This window comes from Vipera ursinii (genome assembly GCF_947247035.1).
Source record: "Vipera ursinii genome assembly, chromosome: 1".
In the NCBI taxonomy this organism is placed as follows: domain Eukaryota; kingdom Metazoa; phylum Chordata; class Lepidosauria; order Squamata; family Viperidae; genus Vipera; species Vipera ursinii.
In genome coordinates this window covers 135953639-135971117 of record NC_139512.1, presented here as the reverse complement: position 1 = coordinate 135971117, position 17479 = coordinate 135953639, and the positions used below count along the sequence as shown (strand labels likewise).

At 38.1% G+C, this 17479-nt stretch overlaps 1 protein-coding gene across 1 annotated transcript in view; it reads right to left on the bottom strand.

Annotated features, from left to right (window-relative positions):
• ACMSD (aminocarboxymuconate semialdehyde decarboxylase) overlaps positions 1 to 17479 on the bottom strand; it is a gene marked incomplete at both ends in the record, with an annotated part of 58038 nt that overhangs the window by 26491 nt on the left and 14068 nt on the right. Inside the window, 1 exon segment of the mRNA XM_083369391.1 lies at positions 884 to 928. Within this exon segment, the coding sequence (XP_083225517.1) occupies positions 884 to 928 (45 nt within the window).

The window sequence follows — 17479 nt, the reverse complement described above, 5'->3', positions numbered from 1 at the left end:
TGCAAGGCTAGAATGAGAGAGATTCTCCCTTTTTCCCCTTACCTGTGAGAATTAGGACAGGTGAGCGAATCTGTTAAAGTGATCCTTCTTACTCTGGGATCCTCACTGCCGCTACCTAATAAATTCATTTATCAAGAACAAAACCTAAACAGTCAAAGGAACTTCTATAATACCATAGTGCAGGGGTGTCAAACTCAATTTCATTGAGGGCTGCATCAGCATTGCGGTTGCCCTCAGGGGGCCGGGTGGGTATGGCCAGGGTGGGCGTGGCCTACTGGGTGGGCGTGGCCAGCTCTACATCGTTTGCATCAAGGGTGCCTATGGGGGCCTGGGCAGGAGTAGGACAGATCTGAGGGTCTCTGGCAGAAGGAGGGTCTCTGGGCCAGGGCCAAGGTAGTGGGGGCCATTCCCTCACTGTTTCCAGGATGGCTTCGAGGGCCACATGAAACCACTTCGCGGGCCGGATCTGGCCCCCGGGCCTTGTGTTTGACATGTCTGCCATAGTGTGACTCAGACACAGCTAATTGTCATCAGATCCAGAATATCAGAAAATAAGTACTTGTTCGCACTAAATTAATTATAGTAGTGACATTCAGTGCCAGACTTGTTGGTGTCTATTATCAAAATGTATCTATCAGTATAGTTCAAAGCTATTATTTCCACTAAGTATCCCTAGTGGTAGGAACTGATGCTGTATTTAATACTATTTTTATAGTCTTCTTGGAAACTCCAGAAGTGCTGCATTAGAAATCTGATGCTGAATTAGATAGACCTCTGGCCTGATTCAGCATGATTAAAAGAATATTATTTTCCAAAATTCAAATATATATCCTAATAATTATTACTTAGCAATGTATTATTATCAATCACAAACTTAACCTACCTTATGGTCTTTCTCCAACTGAACCCATCCTCCATAGCCATATCTCTGTGAAAAGGAAGACAGAAGTTAACAAATATACATAAAGTAAGTCATACGTTATCATCCACCAAATAGGTCGTGTTAATTTAAAACCAAGCAAGTCATTTCTTTCATATTCAGACTGTATAATATACAAGTAGTCCTCGACTTAGGACCAAATTGACCCCAAAATTTCTGTTGCTAAGTGAGACATTTAACTGAATTTTGCCCTATTTTACGACCTTTCTTGCCAGAGTTGTTAAGTGAATCACTGCAGTTGTTAAGTTAGTAAGTGAATCTGGCTTCCCCGTTGACTTTGCTAGTCAGACGGTTGCAAGAGGTGATCACATGACCCTGGGACACTGTAACTGTCATAAATATGAGTCAATTGCCAAGCAGCTGAGTTTTGATGAGGTGGCCATGGGGATGCTGCAAAGGTCACTTGAAAAATGGTCATAAGTCACTTTTTTCAGTGCCGTTTTAACTTTGAACAGTCACTAAACAAACTGTTGTAAGTCGAGGACTACGTGTATTGTAGCAGTGTCATATTCTCCCGATGTATTTAACTTTAACTAAAATGATCCTTAAGGATGAGTAAGTTGCTATATAACATTCTTCATTGCTTAAAGTCAAACTGTAAGTAACTATGAGTTCCACATGCATACTTAAATACAAAACTATTTATACTAATTATATTGAAATGGAGTATAATTATTCATATCACCTTTTAAAAAAGCAATTATTTTTAATAGCAAATACTATATTACACCAACACTGTAATGTTTTGCAATGTAAATACACCAGGAGAAATATAACAAGTTATATGAAATGAAGAGAAAGAAAAAAAAACCACTGTGGAATTTTGCTGTTTAAATGTATATATATTAAATGTGATTAGAAAAGAAGAAATATAAACCTGACAGAAAAAGAAATAAAATGATATTTTTCTACGTGCCCCAGGTTTGATAGAACATTCATTTAATAAGAAATTTTATATTCGAAGAATATAATAGAATATTTAACTTTTAAACTATTTATCTTTAAAATATTTATCTTTTAAACTTTTAAAAGATATTTCACTTTTTCTTTCCAAGATGATATTGATCTATGTAATGAATTGAAACCAAAAGGAAGCTAATACAAAACCAATGATCTAATGGCCAACCCTATGTGTCATTTTGTGCCCTGTTCACTGCCCTGAGTCCTTCGGGAGAAGGGCGGTATACAATTATAATAAATGAAATGAAATGAAATGAAATTTTAAAATTAGGTTCTTTCCTTTTTTCGTCAACGGAGTAGAATGAATCTCATTTTTAAAGTACAGTGTATTTCTATATAAGATGGCCTTAGACAAAAAGGTTTCCTGATACAAAATGATTGAGATCATTTTGTTATAATTTAACTGAAAGAGAGATTTACTTCCTCTGGTACATCTTTTACTATTTGACTTCCCAACCCTCATATAATGAAGTTCTCAATAAGGGCAGATTTTTTTTGAACACCTTACATTCTTCATTATGTAATCAGAAGTAAAATAAAGGTAAAGTGAAATTATAATCTCAGCTGAGCAGAATTTGTTAATAATTAGTGCAGTCATGTATTGATCTGCTGTTCGGCCTGGATGGTTCAATAGTAAGGATGAAGGTCACCTTTGTCTATTAATATTTAAAGAGCAGCAAAAGGCTTCAAGTACACAAGCAAAATATCTCCTCATTCTCCCAGAGGATTGTAGCCTTTCTGATGGCAGAAAATACCATGACAGCAATAAGGCCAGTTTTTCCTTTACTTCACTTTCGTTCAGCTTGAACTATCTCATAATCACAAACGGAAAAAGTACTCAGCCTTTTTTCTTTCTACATAAAAAGGTTCACAAAGAGGCATTTTAAGAAATCAGTAACAGCATCCTGGCATAAATCCTGTGATGTGGTTTTTTCGATTGACGTCAATCTATATTTGAGTTTAGCTTTAAAAGGTGCAGACGTGAGATGTTAGCAACAGCGACACGTTCATTAATTGAGCTACATGAATATAAGAACAGGTCATTGAGTTATCAAACAATCTTGTGAAATTTGATACAACCAGTATTGCTCCATATTCAAATATTTTGGGATGTGAACTTGAGTTTGCTGAAGAACCTAGAGATCTATTCTTATATCAGAATTGCAGGCAATATTTTTGACAAATTTACAGCAAGATATGAAGACAATAGCTATTTCCACATCTGCCTCCCCCCAATCCTGTTCTGGTCATTCAGTTCCACAACCAACACCCTTGATAGTTATTTTCTCAGCAATCACCAAACAAGTTCATTTTAACTGAGCTTATTATAGTATTCATAATAATAATAGTATTATTATGAATACTATAATAATATTGATTATTAATTAATGATTAAATTTTTAGATTTCTTTATTGCTTCCTTTGGACACTTTTTATTTTCATCTTTGGGTACATTTTAAAATAACTTTTGAGAAAAAGTGGCCACTTCAGACAAATAAATGATCCATCTCGCATAATATCAAATATTTTCATGCAGTTGCTTTGAACTATGTAAGACAAATAATCTATTAGCCAACATTTTAATTGCCACATATTTTACAAATCTCATTTATAATTTCCTATGGCAGAAAAAAGATTCAAGGTAATTGTAATACTGAAATGAAAAAAAGAGGATTGCAATACAGCATGTCAAACTCACAATGAAATTATCTTTATTTGAGGTTATTTGGCTAATGCAATCAGTGTAAAAGTGTTGTTAATATTGTTCATAAGCAATTTGAAGCTTTGTAAAATACATGATTTACAAAATAAATCTTGTCAATGTGAAACACGATGGATATAAGTAGAGTTAATTTGAAAAAAGTGGTTTTTCATTTTTGCAATTACACAGATGCTGCCATTCATGACTGTATCACAAACTATTCTAAAAAAGATCACATTATGCTCAAAGCTTTATTTATATTGTTAATATCAATGTATCATTCGGATAAACTAAATCCATCTAAATTTACTGAAGCTAGCTGCAATGCCAAATATACTATATGCTCCAGCAAATAAATTGTCTTACAATTGCACTGCACAGCAATCCATTGCTTTTCACTGATTCTGAATAAAGCTAAAAAAGATGTTTATGTACTCAGAGCAATTTTAAAAGAATTCTAAGGATTCTCCATTAGCAAAATTTCTCTTTGTATAGTATTCAAATTTAGCATTCATCCCAGATCATTTTCTTTTGGCCATAACAAAACTAAAACTACACATTATTAATGGTCATAATTTGAATATAGTGGAACGTAACTGCTGAAAGTAAATAAATACTCTTACTCCCCTTTTTTTCTAGCCAAGAGCTGGCACATAGATACATGAACCCAAACTTTTTGCTTTATAAAGCAGTTAGTAGGAGGCCTTTGTTCAATAAATTCAAATGTACACCACCGTTTGAAATATTGAACATAGTGTGTTAAAGTACCAGAAGCAGTTTGAAATGAATATCTCCCTAGTTTCTCATTCAATGGGAGTTCAGTCTTAAAGGAATATATATATATAGATATAAGAAAACATTTAAAAGTTGGAACTAGCCAAGATAAAGTACTAGTGAAACCATCAAGAACAATCAGGAACTAGAAGACTTCCTAGAGTTTCTGTACCAAATATCCAAAGGCTGCCATTGTTACCTCTTTCAGATCAGGCCATTCCTTAGGCAGAATGTGACAATGAATGTCAATTTTCATTTCTGTAGTTTCACCTGAGGATTAGATGGCAATAAAGATGTTTTTCCTCACTTTTTAAACTTCACTCATGCCTATGTGGTATTTGTTGATTAACCTAAGTGACTATTGGGGTGGCTACCTAAATGAACCAATCAGGCAGAGTTTCAAGAGAGCTGTACTGTGCAATACCAAGCTGCTGAAGGGTGTGCAAAGCCAAGGAGTTTTATGTGCAACACTGAGCCACGCAGGCATAAATTTCCTTAGATTAATCTGCCTGAGAGGTTCAACTGCAGGACAAAGTAGTGTACACTTAATTTACAAGCTGGGCAGCCTTTAGACAAAGTTGTAAACCAATGGTATAAATTCCATAGAGTTGATAATGAGGTTTTAGCTGCTAATCTCTTAGGTTTTGCTAATTTATCTAAAGCCCCATCTCATTTTTAAAAGATCTCAGGTGGTTTAAAATAACAAACACAATACAAAATTATGAAGTGTGAAATAGATTTAAAGTCTTCAAACAATTCTACTCTGGACACAAGAGCAAACAGTTGTAAGGGTCAGCAGCTACCCGAAGAACTTGAGGTTCCAAGAGGGCAAATCAGGAGATTCAAGTGGAGGCTTCCAAGTCAAACAGAACTTTATTTGGCCAAGTGAAGTTGCTGGGTGGAACACTGTCTGAAACACTGGCAGCTGCATTCAGAAGTGCCACACGGTTAGTTAGGCACTTGTATTTATATACAAGTAACAACCAATCACAAGGTGACACTTTTTGGCATGCAGAATATTAATCATCCTTCATTACTTTCCCGCTCTTTCCCCTGTCTCTGGGTCTGTGTATGTAATCTTCCTGCCTTCACAAAATGGCATCCCTAACGCAAGCACAATGTACAGAAGCAAGATGGCGGTCATTAGGTTAATAACAAGAATACCCTTTTGTACAATCCCTATACATTAAGAATACTTTTCACAAAATAAAACATGATATATAATAAAATAAATAAAACCCTTGCCCAAAGCCAATTAAATTTCCGTACTTTCTAAAAAGTGTCCATTTGTAGAATGACATGCATTCTAAATTTAAAAAAATGAATTTCTATGATTCCATCCTTGAATAAGATCATTTCTTTGGGTTAGAGGTGGGCAAAAAATACACCACTTTTAATATGTAGGAAGGAAATCACACCTTCCACCATTCAACTCCTTCTCCATCTCTCATCTGATTTTTCAGCCAATTTCTGGGCAAAAGATTAGACATTGTATTTAAACAAATTTAACACCAAGATTGAAATTAGCAAAAGGCATCAGCCTACTCAAATAAAGGCAATCTCTTCATGATACCTTCATGACTTCCCCTTTCTACTTAAGATTTCCTCACTTTCTATACAATAAGACTTACTTTGCTGCAAAAATGTCGGTTCTAGAGGCCAAAATCCTAATCCTGACATGCTTTCTTCCCATTTGAAGGACGGAAGAAAAGTGCAAGTAGTCTTCCACTTATGACCACAACTGAGCCCAAAATTTCTGCTGCTAAGAAAGACTGTTGTTAAGGAATTTTGCCCCATTTTACAACCTTTCTTGTCATAGTTGTTAAGTGAATCACTGCAGTTGTTAAGTTAGTAACATGATTGTTAAGTGAATATGGCTTCCCCATTGATTTTGCTTGTCGGAAGGCTGCAAAAGGTGGGACACTGCAACTGTTATAAGTGCATGCCAGTTGCCAAGCATTTTAGTCACATGACAGCAGAGATGCTGAAATAGTTGCGTGAAAAATGGTAATGTCACTTTTTTCAGTGATGTTGTAACTTTGAATGGTCGCTGAATGAATGGTGGTAAATTGAGGACTACCTCTATATAAACACAGGTATCTGGATGTGCTCACAGAAAAATATTAACATAAAATATTTCTTGTGCATAGATATATTTGGAGAAAATGGGTTAAATCCTCTCCCTTCCCAAGCTATAATCCCAATCTAGGCTGCTAGCTCTGACTTCTATTTAGCAAACACAAATATAAGCGCAGGTTCGTCTTGGGAAAAGTCTAACGCCTTTGTTAACTTCAACAATGCCAAATGAAAAATAATGAAGTAATTAAGAGATAGGAAAAAAATACTGGCAAATTGCAGTACAGGCGTAATAGCTCCAGCTTGTAACTGAGAAAGATAAAACACGGAAGGGAGGCACAAAAGAATCTTCTGATAGAAGCTAGGTAAATGTTGTTGCTATGGAGAAAAAGCCAAGGATAGTAGCATTGTACAACCTCAGCCTCTTGACTTCACATCAGAAAAAAAGGTGACTGTGCTGCCTAAAGACATTTTTCAACAGATTATAATCAAATCTGGATTGAAAAAATACAAAAATATTGACAAAACAGTGCTGCAGCTGAGAGGATATTGATTTTTTTTTTATCCGATGGATGTTGTGAAATCAGTGCTATCAATCATTGATCCCATCATTTTGGAGAAGCCCTTCCAGGAACAGCCACTGATTTTAATCCCGAAGTGCTTTTTTCTCCCCAAAAGGCAGCTGGAATTTTGTTGGTTTTTTCCTCTGAAAACATTTCACTTCTCATCCAAGAAGCTTCTTTAGTTCTAACTGACTGTTGGGGAATGGAATGATTTACAGGTAGTCCTTGTCTTACAACCACAAATGACCCCAAAATTTCTGTAGTTAAGTGAGACATTTGGTGAGTTTTTCCTCATTTTACAATCTTTCTTTCCACTATTGTTAAGTAAATTACTGCGGTTGATAAGCTAGTAACCTGGTTGTTAGGTGAATCTGGCTTCCCCATTGACCTAGCTTGTCAGAAGGGCACAAAAGGTGACCACAGTACCCAGGGGACACTGCAACCATCATAAATATGAACCAGAGGCCAAGCATCTGAACTTTGATCATATGGTCATGGGGATGCTGCAAAGGTCGTAACGGTGAAAAACGGTCATAAGTCACTTTTTTCAGTGCTGTTGTAATTTTGAATGGTCATTAAATGAACTGTTCTAAGTCAAGGATTACAATATAGGAGAAAAAATACTGCTAGCAAATGTCCATCAAGAAGGATCTCAGTTGTCCCTTCATTGGCCTCATGGTTTGTTAACAATAGGTTATTGGGTAAATAATTTTTTTTTCTCTTCAATACTCTTAGTGCAGGGGTGTCAAGCTGCCAGCCCACAGGCCAAACGCATCATCTGGAAGCTGCGCCCACCCATTGCCGGCAATGGCAAAACCGTCCCGATACGTTGCACGATGTCATGTGACGTCGCGAGTTTGACGTGTCTATCATAGTGGTTAAAGTATGAGACTAGAAACTAAGAGATGGTGAGTTGTAGTCCCACTTTAGGCATGAAAGCCAGCTGAGTGACATTGGGCCAGTCACTTTCTTTCAACCCAACTCACCTCAGAAGGTTGTTGTGCTGAAAATAGGAGGAGGCAGGAGTATTAGGCATTTTTTGCCTTGAGTTATTTATAAAAATAATAAAGGTGGGATAAAATAAATATTCATTATATGCTATTTCATAAATTGTAAATTGCAAACATGCTCGACGCACACAACAGAGAAAGCCAATATATAATTCACTTATTTGTAGATTAGTGTGGTTTGTGAATTTAGTCTACATCTCGGGTAACCTTCTGATTATACTTTTATTTTTTCATCCAGGGGATAAATAAACTCTGCTGATTGGACATTATCTAGGAGTTAATTAGATAACTTTATGGAAGAGAGAACAGAATGTAATAGTGATGAAGACTAAAACCTTGAAAGAATCCAATTGAAAACTTTTATTTATGATATTTGGACCCATACCTTATCAATGAGGTATGTGATTCCTGCTAAATGTAGAGAGTAGCTTGATAACTTTATACAATAAAAAAATATCTAACAATAGGAAGAGGGGGCTATTAAATTATTCTAACACTTAACAAGGGTTTGAGATTATAAGGGATTTTGGAGGAGGAGAGTAGAATTTCAACTTTTTAGCAGGAATTGAGATAGGCTATTCTATGTTCTATTAGTACTAACATTTATTCTCATTATGATTCAGTCTTCAATCAAATTCTAGTGAAGAACCCTCTGTTTTCATTATTATTGCTTCTGAAGTTTTCAGTAATAAAAAATGGCCATTCCACAAACATTTCTTCAAGGTTAATGGACAATGCCATCTAGTGGCATGAACAGTAATTAAATTTCTGCCTTGATATTTAGCTGGACAAATGGTACTTCCAAATGGCATTTCCTCCAGTAATGCAATAGCAATACAGGAAATAATTAAAACAGGAGTAAAAAAAATTGTAATCTGACTAGTTACAGATTATGGCTGGCATACTAACAGTTTGGACCACCACACATTTTTGCAAGTTCAGTATCCTTCTAGCTTAAAGTTGCCTGTTGTTCAGATCTGTAAAAGTGGCCATGGTTCACAAACTGTGTGCTGCAATACCCTGGTAAACTCTGAGGGTTGCCATGGGATGTTTTACTACTTAATAAATGAAACTGTTAGTGATTTGATGTGATGCTCCAGGGTGCCACAACACACAGTTGGGAACCATTAGGATGCCATCAATTTAAAACATTTGGGAATTTCTCTGCTAGGGAAAAATAATCATATAAAAAGCAAAAAATAAACAGAAAAACTGTGATTAGTTCATTATATATCATTAATATTTTGAATATTAATATATTTTCACACACACACACACACACACACACACACACACACACACACACACACACACTTCCTTTCAGGATAACTAATGTTATGCAGAGCACAGAAAATGCCAAGGAAATAGTAAGCCAAAGAAATGAATGAGATATAAAAAAGGAAATACAGTTATATTTGCTTCTTGTCAACGCTGCTCATTATTTCCCTGCATACCTTTTCATCCTCGCAGACTATCTTTGTTTCCGTCTCATCTATACACATTTTCATAGGCCCACCTACTGAAGGATCTCATCATGTCTATTCAACCATGATTTTCTTGGTCTTTCCCTTCATTTTGATGCAGTCACTCCTGTTTCATATATTTGTTTTTACAATTTAATCTTCATCCATACTCTCTAAAATAAATCACCTCATTGTGCTTCTATTCAGTCCACCTTTATGTAGTATCTATTCACTCCCCCCTATTTCTTGTAGTATATTCACCATAGACAAATACTATACCATTCTGGTTCCTCTGTGGATGTTATATTTACTACTTCTACTACTCTTGTCTTTATAGGAGAACAAACCAACAGGCTTTCAACTGTCAGGTGTAGAGGCAGTAAACTCATATACATTAAATAATCGTGAAAGTTTGCACAGCCACTCCACATAAACCAACCATGCTGATATTTTACCCTGAAAAGAAGTGTGTATGTGTACGTGTAAATATATTAATATTCAAAATATTAATTATGTACAATTAAATAATTGTGGTCTTTCTCTTTGTTTTTTATTTTTATTTTTATTATTTTTGCCCAGAACAGAAATTCCCAAATGTTTTCAATTGATTCCCAACTTCAGCATCTACACCAGCAGCCTTAGTGGTATCAATATTCCCAGTATGCTTATGACTTTTTTTCTTGGAATGAATGTTGATAACCATTTTCTCAATTTCATGAATCTTTTACATAACGTAACATTATCTTTCACAAAGAAATCTCTAAAATATTTCTTCTGTATTCCCTTACTGTATTTTTATCCCAAATTATTCCACTGTTCTTATTTTTAAATCCATTCTCTCTGCTGAAAGCTGCATTTTGGGATCTCTTCGTCCACTTCTAAAACCACTTTTATTTCCATCAAGATCATTTTGCATTTTCTCTCCCACTTTTAATTTTAACTGCTCTTTGCGGTCTTTGACTACAGTCTTTTATCTTTTTTCTATACACATTGTACTGTATTTCTATCCCGTCCTTATTTTTATTACTGATTGGTGTCAGCTCTTAGTGTCAACTCTTAGTGATCACATAGATCAGGGGTCCCCAACCCCCGAACCGTGGACCGGTACTGGGCTGCGGCATGGCCAGCAACCAATTCACACAAACAAGCAAAGCCCCATCCATGGAATGCAGGCAGCACACAAAATCATGCCCCCTCCGGTCTGCGGAAAAACCTCTCTCCACGGAACCAGTCCCTGGTGCCAAAAAGGTTGGGGACCTCTGACATAGATATATTTTCTCCCTGACAATCTGTTCTTGACTTGGTCCTTCTGATCTTCCAATGGTGCACTCATTGCCACTGAGTTCATCCACCTTGCTGCTGGTCAACCTCATCTTCTCTTTCCATCCACCTTTCCCAATGTTAGAGTCTTTTCCAGTGAATTGCATAGTGGATACAGAGTAGGATAATTTGAGCCTGGTCATTTGTGCCTTGAGTGAGAACTCAGAGCTGATTTTTTGATGATCCATTTGTTTGTTTTAATGGACGTCTAGAGTATTTTCCAAGTTCAAAAGCATCAATATTTTTTCTATCCCACCTCTTCAAAGTCCAGTTTAAGCTTCCATAGAGTATAACAGGAAACACCATGGCTTGCACTATTCTAACCTTTATTACTATATTACTATATTTATTACTATAATTCTCTTAATGATAGTACTATGATTTATTACTGTAATTCTCTTCTCCTTTACTTTGGTATTCCACCGAGCATCTCATTTGGATGACTCCACACCTTTCCATGGTAGTTTGTAACATAAAGTGCCACAGTTTCCAGATCCTCTTTCCTTCCTCTGTCTTGATTTTCACCTGCCAAGTGGGGATAGCTCTGAGCGTACTGGAGGTCTCTGAGCCATAAAGTCTGAGTGCTTTGAAATGGGAGACAGGATTGCTATATGAATCAGGGATGTCAAATTCACAACATCACATGACATGTTGCGACGTATTGCACTTTTCCCCCCATTGCCGGCAATGGGGTGTGTGTGGTTTCGCCATGACGCATCTGGCTCACAGGCCAGTGGTTTGACGCCCCTGATATAAATGATAGCATTGGATACTTTTAAAAATACACTGCATTTGTCAAGTGTAATAATGCAGGGCAACTAGTGTATTATCCAGATGGTGCAGATTAATCCCTGGATTAATTTCACATTCATTTAAAATGTATACGGGGTATCAGTAATAAAAAGAGGAAATAAAAGAGATGAAGTCCAAGACATAGATGTATTTGCTTAATTTAAAATAAATAACATCTACAGCATATTTAAGAATAGTCGCCTAATTCCTGATTTTAGTTCACCCTTGGGATATTTTCCTGTGCCAGCTTGTTTATTTATTTATTTATTTTAAAAAAAGCTTAATTTAAAAAATGCTCTCACAGGTACACATCACATGATATTTTCACATTAAATTAAATGCAAATTAGGTCTCAACTAATCTCTTGCAAATTAGGTTTTGTGGGTGAGTGTTGCTTGCCCAAGTCACACAATCCGTGTTTGTGGCACTTCTGCTGTTATTCTTTTCAGCTCTGAAGAAGTGTGATGCCAAGAGGAAGAGAGGAAAGAACAGGCAGCTTGACAAAACAAGAAATACAGAATCAAGAGTAATGAGTTAGAAAGGAAGCTACATATTCAAAGACAGATGATATACTAATCTTGTTTTCAAAGCCAATGACATTAAATCAAGGAGATCCTAGTGCACCATTAAAAATATATCTAAGGAGGAAAAAAAGTACCCGATCAGACAACTTCGGCTTCCTATCTTGTGCTAATTCATTGTGCAGTTCAACTTTACCACAACATGCTGCATAAACCTGGGTACTATAGTTTGTAAATCAAATCTTTTGATATAAACTATGTGAATCTAGCCACTGATGGAATACTATATTCAATTTTACAAAGTAAAGTTTCCTTCAGTTTGAACTCAACTCCTAGTGACTTTATGGATACATCTTACCAACAAGATGGGAAATGGCTTGCCATTGTTTTCTTTAATAAGCTACATTTAGGGGTGGGCTTACAAATATGTTGTGCCAATCCAAAGAAATCATGTTTGAGGGCGATCTGGCTGCGGCATCTGTCACCCCATTGATCGCCAGGGTTGATTCGGCTGATCTGGCTGGCTAGGCGGGTGTCCCCTTCCTCCCTCACTGCTCCATGTGCGTCCCTCCCAAAGCTGCACGCTCGGTGGAAGAGGACGACCATCCCAGATAGAAGGAGTGTACCGATCTTCGGTCAAGGGTACAAGAGAGAGAGAGAGACAGACAGACAGACAGACAGACAACTGGATTCTTGATTTTCTTACTAACAGACTCCAATATGTGCAACACCATTTTCTTGAGCACAGGTTCTCCACAGGGCCACATCCTATGTCTGCTGCTATTCACCCTGTTGACCCATGACTGTTGTTCTAGGTTTGCCACTAACCATATTGTGAAGTTTGCAGATGCTACAACATTATTCATTATTCATGATGACAACAAGGGTGCTTACTGCAAGGAGGGTGATGGTTTGGTGAACTGGTGTAAGGAAAACAGCCTAGTTTTAAATAGTGGAAAAACCAGAGAGATCATTGTCGATTTCAGAAAACGCAGGCACAGCCACACTCCTCTGTGCATTAATGATTCACCTGTGGAGATGGTTATCGGCATCAAATTTCTGGGTGTGTGTGCAGTTAAGAGTAGGCTGGCTTGATCGCTCAACAGCGAGACACTGGTGAAGTGGGCACAGCAGCACCTGCATTTTTTCTGTGTCACATGAGAAAAGCACATCTTCCTTCCCCTGTCCTTACCACTTTCTACAGAGGGACGATCTAGAGCATCCTGTCATATAGCATCACAGTCTAGTTTAGAAGCCTCACTGCTTTAGACAGGAAGGCGTTGCAGAGAGTGGTGAGGAAGGCTGAAAAGATCATTGGCAGTTCCCTCTTTTCCATCCAGGACATACCACATAAGCATTACTTGAGGAGGGTTTGGAAGATTGTGACACTAAACATCCTTTTAATGACCCGTTTTCCTTATTACCTTCTAGAAGGAGGCTCTGTGGTATCCAAAGCAGAATATCCAGTTCAATCACAGTTTTGTGCCATACAGTATTAACTGGTTATCATTATCATTATCATTACCTTTTTTGCAATGGTTGTTAATAAAATGCTGCAGTCATAAAGCAGACGTTATGTCATCAAATGAACCAACTGTTCACTATGGCCTGCTTTTGGCTAGAAACCAGAAATAAATAATGGTTTCAGGCAAAAGTAATCAGCTGCAGCCATGGGAGTGCAGGTGCTGCAAACAGCAGTCACATGACCTTGAGGAGGGTCACCTGTAGTCACATGACCTTGGGGAGGGTCAACATTGGAACTTCAAAACCAGGTTGTAAATAGCTTTTGGGGTTGCTGTCATGACTTTGAATGGTTGTTAAGTGACCAGTCATATGTCAAGGACTACCAGCATTTGATTAGTATTACCATCATGTAGCACAGACATGTCAAACACAAGGCCCGGGGGCCGGATCTGGCCCGCAAAGTGGTTTCATGCGGCCCACGAAGCCATCCTGGAAACAGTGAGGGAACGGCCCCCACAGCCTTGGCCCTGGCCCAGAGACCCTCCTTCTGCCAGATATCCTCAGATCTGTCCCACTCCTGCCCAGGCCCCCATAGGCACCCTTGATGCGAACAATGTAGAGCTGGCCATGTCCACCCAGTAGGCCATACGCACTCTAGCCACACCCACCCAGTAGGCCACGCCCACCCAGGCCATACCCACCTGGCCCCCTGAGGGCAACCGCAATGCTGATGCGGCCCTCAATGAAATTGAGTTTGACACCCCTGAGTAGCACATGTCAGAAATTGCATACTTTTTATATTTTTTTAAAAAAAAGCCCTCATTCCCTTAAGGTTTTAGCTGCTATTCCCATATTAAAGAGGGTTGTTCTGAAGCAGATCCATGTGTGCAATTTATAAGAAGACAAGATTAAACCTCAGGATTTTAAAAGAATGAAAGGAACCATAAGATGCTTTGCACCTAAACATTCAGAAGTTTAAATCCAGGCTCACAATACATTCAGACTAATATTATCAAATGCACGTAACTCATTCATATCCAGATTTAGCACTGAAGCATGTAGGCTTTGAATTGGGGGCTCCATAAGGTAGTAGCAGAGCAATCACCAAGTACAGAATATGAATTCCTATGTTTGCATGCATAACTCTCACATCCCTTTCCCTCTTATGTGGTTGAAGTATAAGGGCATGTCCACAGGTAGAGTGTCCAGTCCTAAAGCCTACTTGTTCATCTCCCAGTATATGCTTTAGGTCAGAGGTCCCCAACCTTTTGGGCACCAGGGGCCGGTGCCATGGAGAAAGATTTTTCTGCAGACCAGAGGGGGTGTGATTTTGAATACTGCCTGCATCCTGAGGATGGACCTTTGCTTGTCCACTTGCAGTCCACTTGCTGACATGCTGTGGACTGATGCTGGTCCACAGACCAGGGGTTGGGGACCCCTGCTGTAGGTCAGCAGCCCCCAGTCTTTTGGGCACCAGGGACCGGTTCCTCGGAGAGAGGTTTTTCTGTGGCCTGGAGGAAGTGTGCTTTTGTAGGCAGCCTGTATCCTGTGGATGGGGCTTCACTTGTTTGCCGGTCCATGGACTGTGGTTTGGGGACCCCTGCTTTAGGTAGAACCAGTCAACTAATTTGTGGTATAAGTGTTTGGCATAGAGCTTGCCTTGTTATACTTAAAAGGCTAATTGGCTTATAATTTGTAGGCAGGTGCCCTTTTAATAAATAGACACTACAAAGACTAGGTCCCAGGCCTCTGGATTTGTGCAGTGCAATTGATATAAGTAAACAGGGAAGCAAGAACTGGGTTCAACTATTTTGAATTATTATGTAATATTTCAGCATTAATAAAATAATTGCTTGGAGCTTTACCAAGCTGTAGTTGATTTGTAAGATTCCCTATTTCAGCACTTGAGATTGGGACCCTATTGGGCAGCATGTTAACACTGAGATTTAAGTTGAATTTAGGAGATTCTTTTTGTGAATATACTATAAGACTCTAAAGCAAGGGTGTCAAACTCAATTTCATTGAGGGCCACATCAGCATCGTGGTTGCCCTCGGGGGGCCAGGTGGGTATGGCCAGGGTGGGCGCGGCCTACTGCGTGGGCGCAGCTGGAGTGCATATGGCCTACTGGGGGGGCATGGCCAGCTCTACATCATTGGCATCAAGGGTGCCTATGGGGGCCTGGGCAGGAGTGGGACAGATCTGGGGGTCTCTGGCAGAAGGAGGGTCTCTGGGCCAGGGCCAAGGCAGCGGGGACCGTTCCCTCACTGTTTCCAGGATGGCTTCGGGGGCCACATGAAACCACTTTGCGGGCCGGATCTGGCCCCCGGGCCTTGTGTTTGACATGTCTGCTCTAAAGTGACCCTCCTATGATAAATCTTGAAGTCATTTTTCAGCTTGATTATCCAAAAAGGAAAAAAAGGACCCTGATATATTTGTGATTTGATAACTTTTTGCTATTGGATGATTAAACATTTGGTAGAGAAATTGCTCAATTCTGTGCATATAACAGAAGAAATGATCGATTTAATCTAAGAAAATTGCTTGAATGTAATTACTGTGTAAGTGTGTGATTGTTTTATACATTCTATTAAGTCAAGACTTGCATTGGGTTTATTGAAAATATAGTATTTAATAGGCTGACTTCATACATTACTTTAGCCAAAATTAATCAAAACATAATGGTTTAACTTCTGTTAAACTAAGTCTAATACAGATTAAAACTATAAATCAGCATCTAAATATGTACAGCTTTTTCTGAAATATTGTGAAAGACTTTAGACATTATATCATTTCTCCCAGCCAACTGTGGTTTCATCAATTTTGATTATGTGTCATTAAGTTGGTGTCAACTCTCAGCAATAACAGAGATACGTTTTCTCTATGACAATCTGTCCCTAATCTGGTTTAGTTAATAGAGCATTGTTAAATAAGCCATGGCTGGATAATAAATGAAGTAAATCAACAAGTACGCACACACAGTCCTTTTGGGTGATAGAATGCAATGCAGATAGTCTTGACCTATGTCCACAATTGAGCCCAAAATTTCCATTGCTAAGTGAGACAGTTGTTAGGTGAGTTTTGCCCCATTTTACAACCATACTTGCCAAAGTTGTTAAGTGAATCATTCCAGTTGCTAAGTTAATAATACTGTTGTTAGGTGAATCTGGCTTACCCATCAGGTTTGCTTGTCATAAGGTTGCAAAAAGTGATCATATTACCCCAGGACACTGAAACTGTCATAAATATGAGCAAGTTACCAAGTGTCCAAATTCTGATCACATGACCATGGTGATGCCACAATGGTTGTAAGTATGAAAAACGGTCATCAGTAACTTTTTTCAGCGTTGTTGTAACTTCAAATGGTCACTAAGTGAAATGGTTGTGAGTTGAGAACTATAATAATAATAATAATATATAATAATAATAATAATAATTATAATAATAATAATATAATAATAATAATAATAATAATAATAATAATAATAATAATAATAATAATAATAATAATAAGAAGAAGAAGAAGAAGAAGAAGAAGAAGAAGAAGAAGAAGAAGAAGAAGAAGAAGAAGTTGGAAGGGACCTTGGAGGTCATCTAGTCCAACCCCCTGCTAAGGCAGGAAACCCTATACCATTTCAGACAAATGGCTGTCCAGTCTCTTCTTAAAAACTTCCAGTGTTGGAGCATTCACCACTTCTGGAGGCAGGTTGTTCCACTGATTAATTGTTCTAACTGTCAGGAAGTTTCTCCTTAGTTCTAGGTTGCTTCTCTCCTTGACTAGTTTCCATCCATTGCTTCTTGTCCTACTCTCAGGTGCTCTGGAGAACAGCCTGGCTCCCTCTTCTTTGTGGCAGCCCCTGAGATATTGGAACACTGCTATCATGTCACCCCTCACC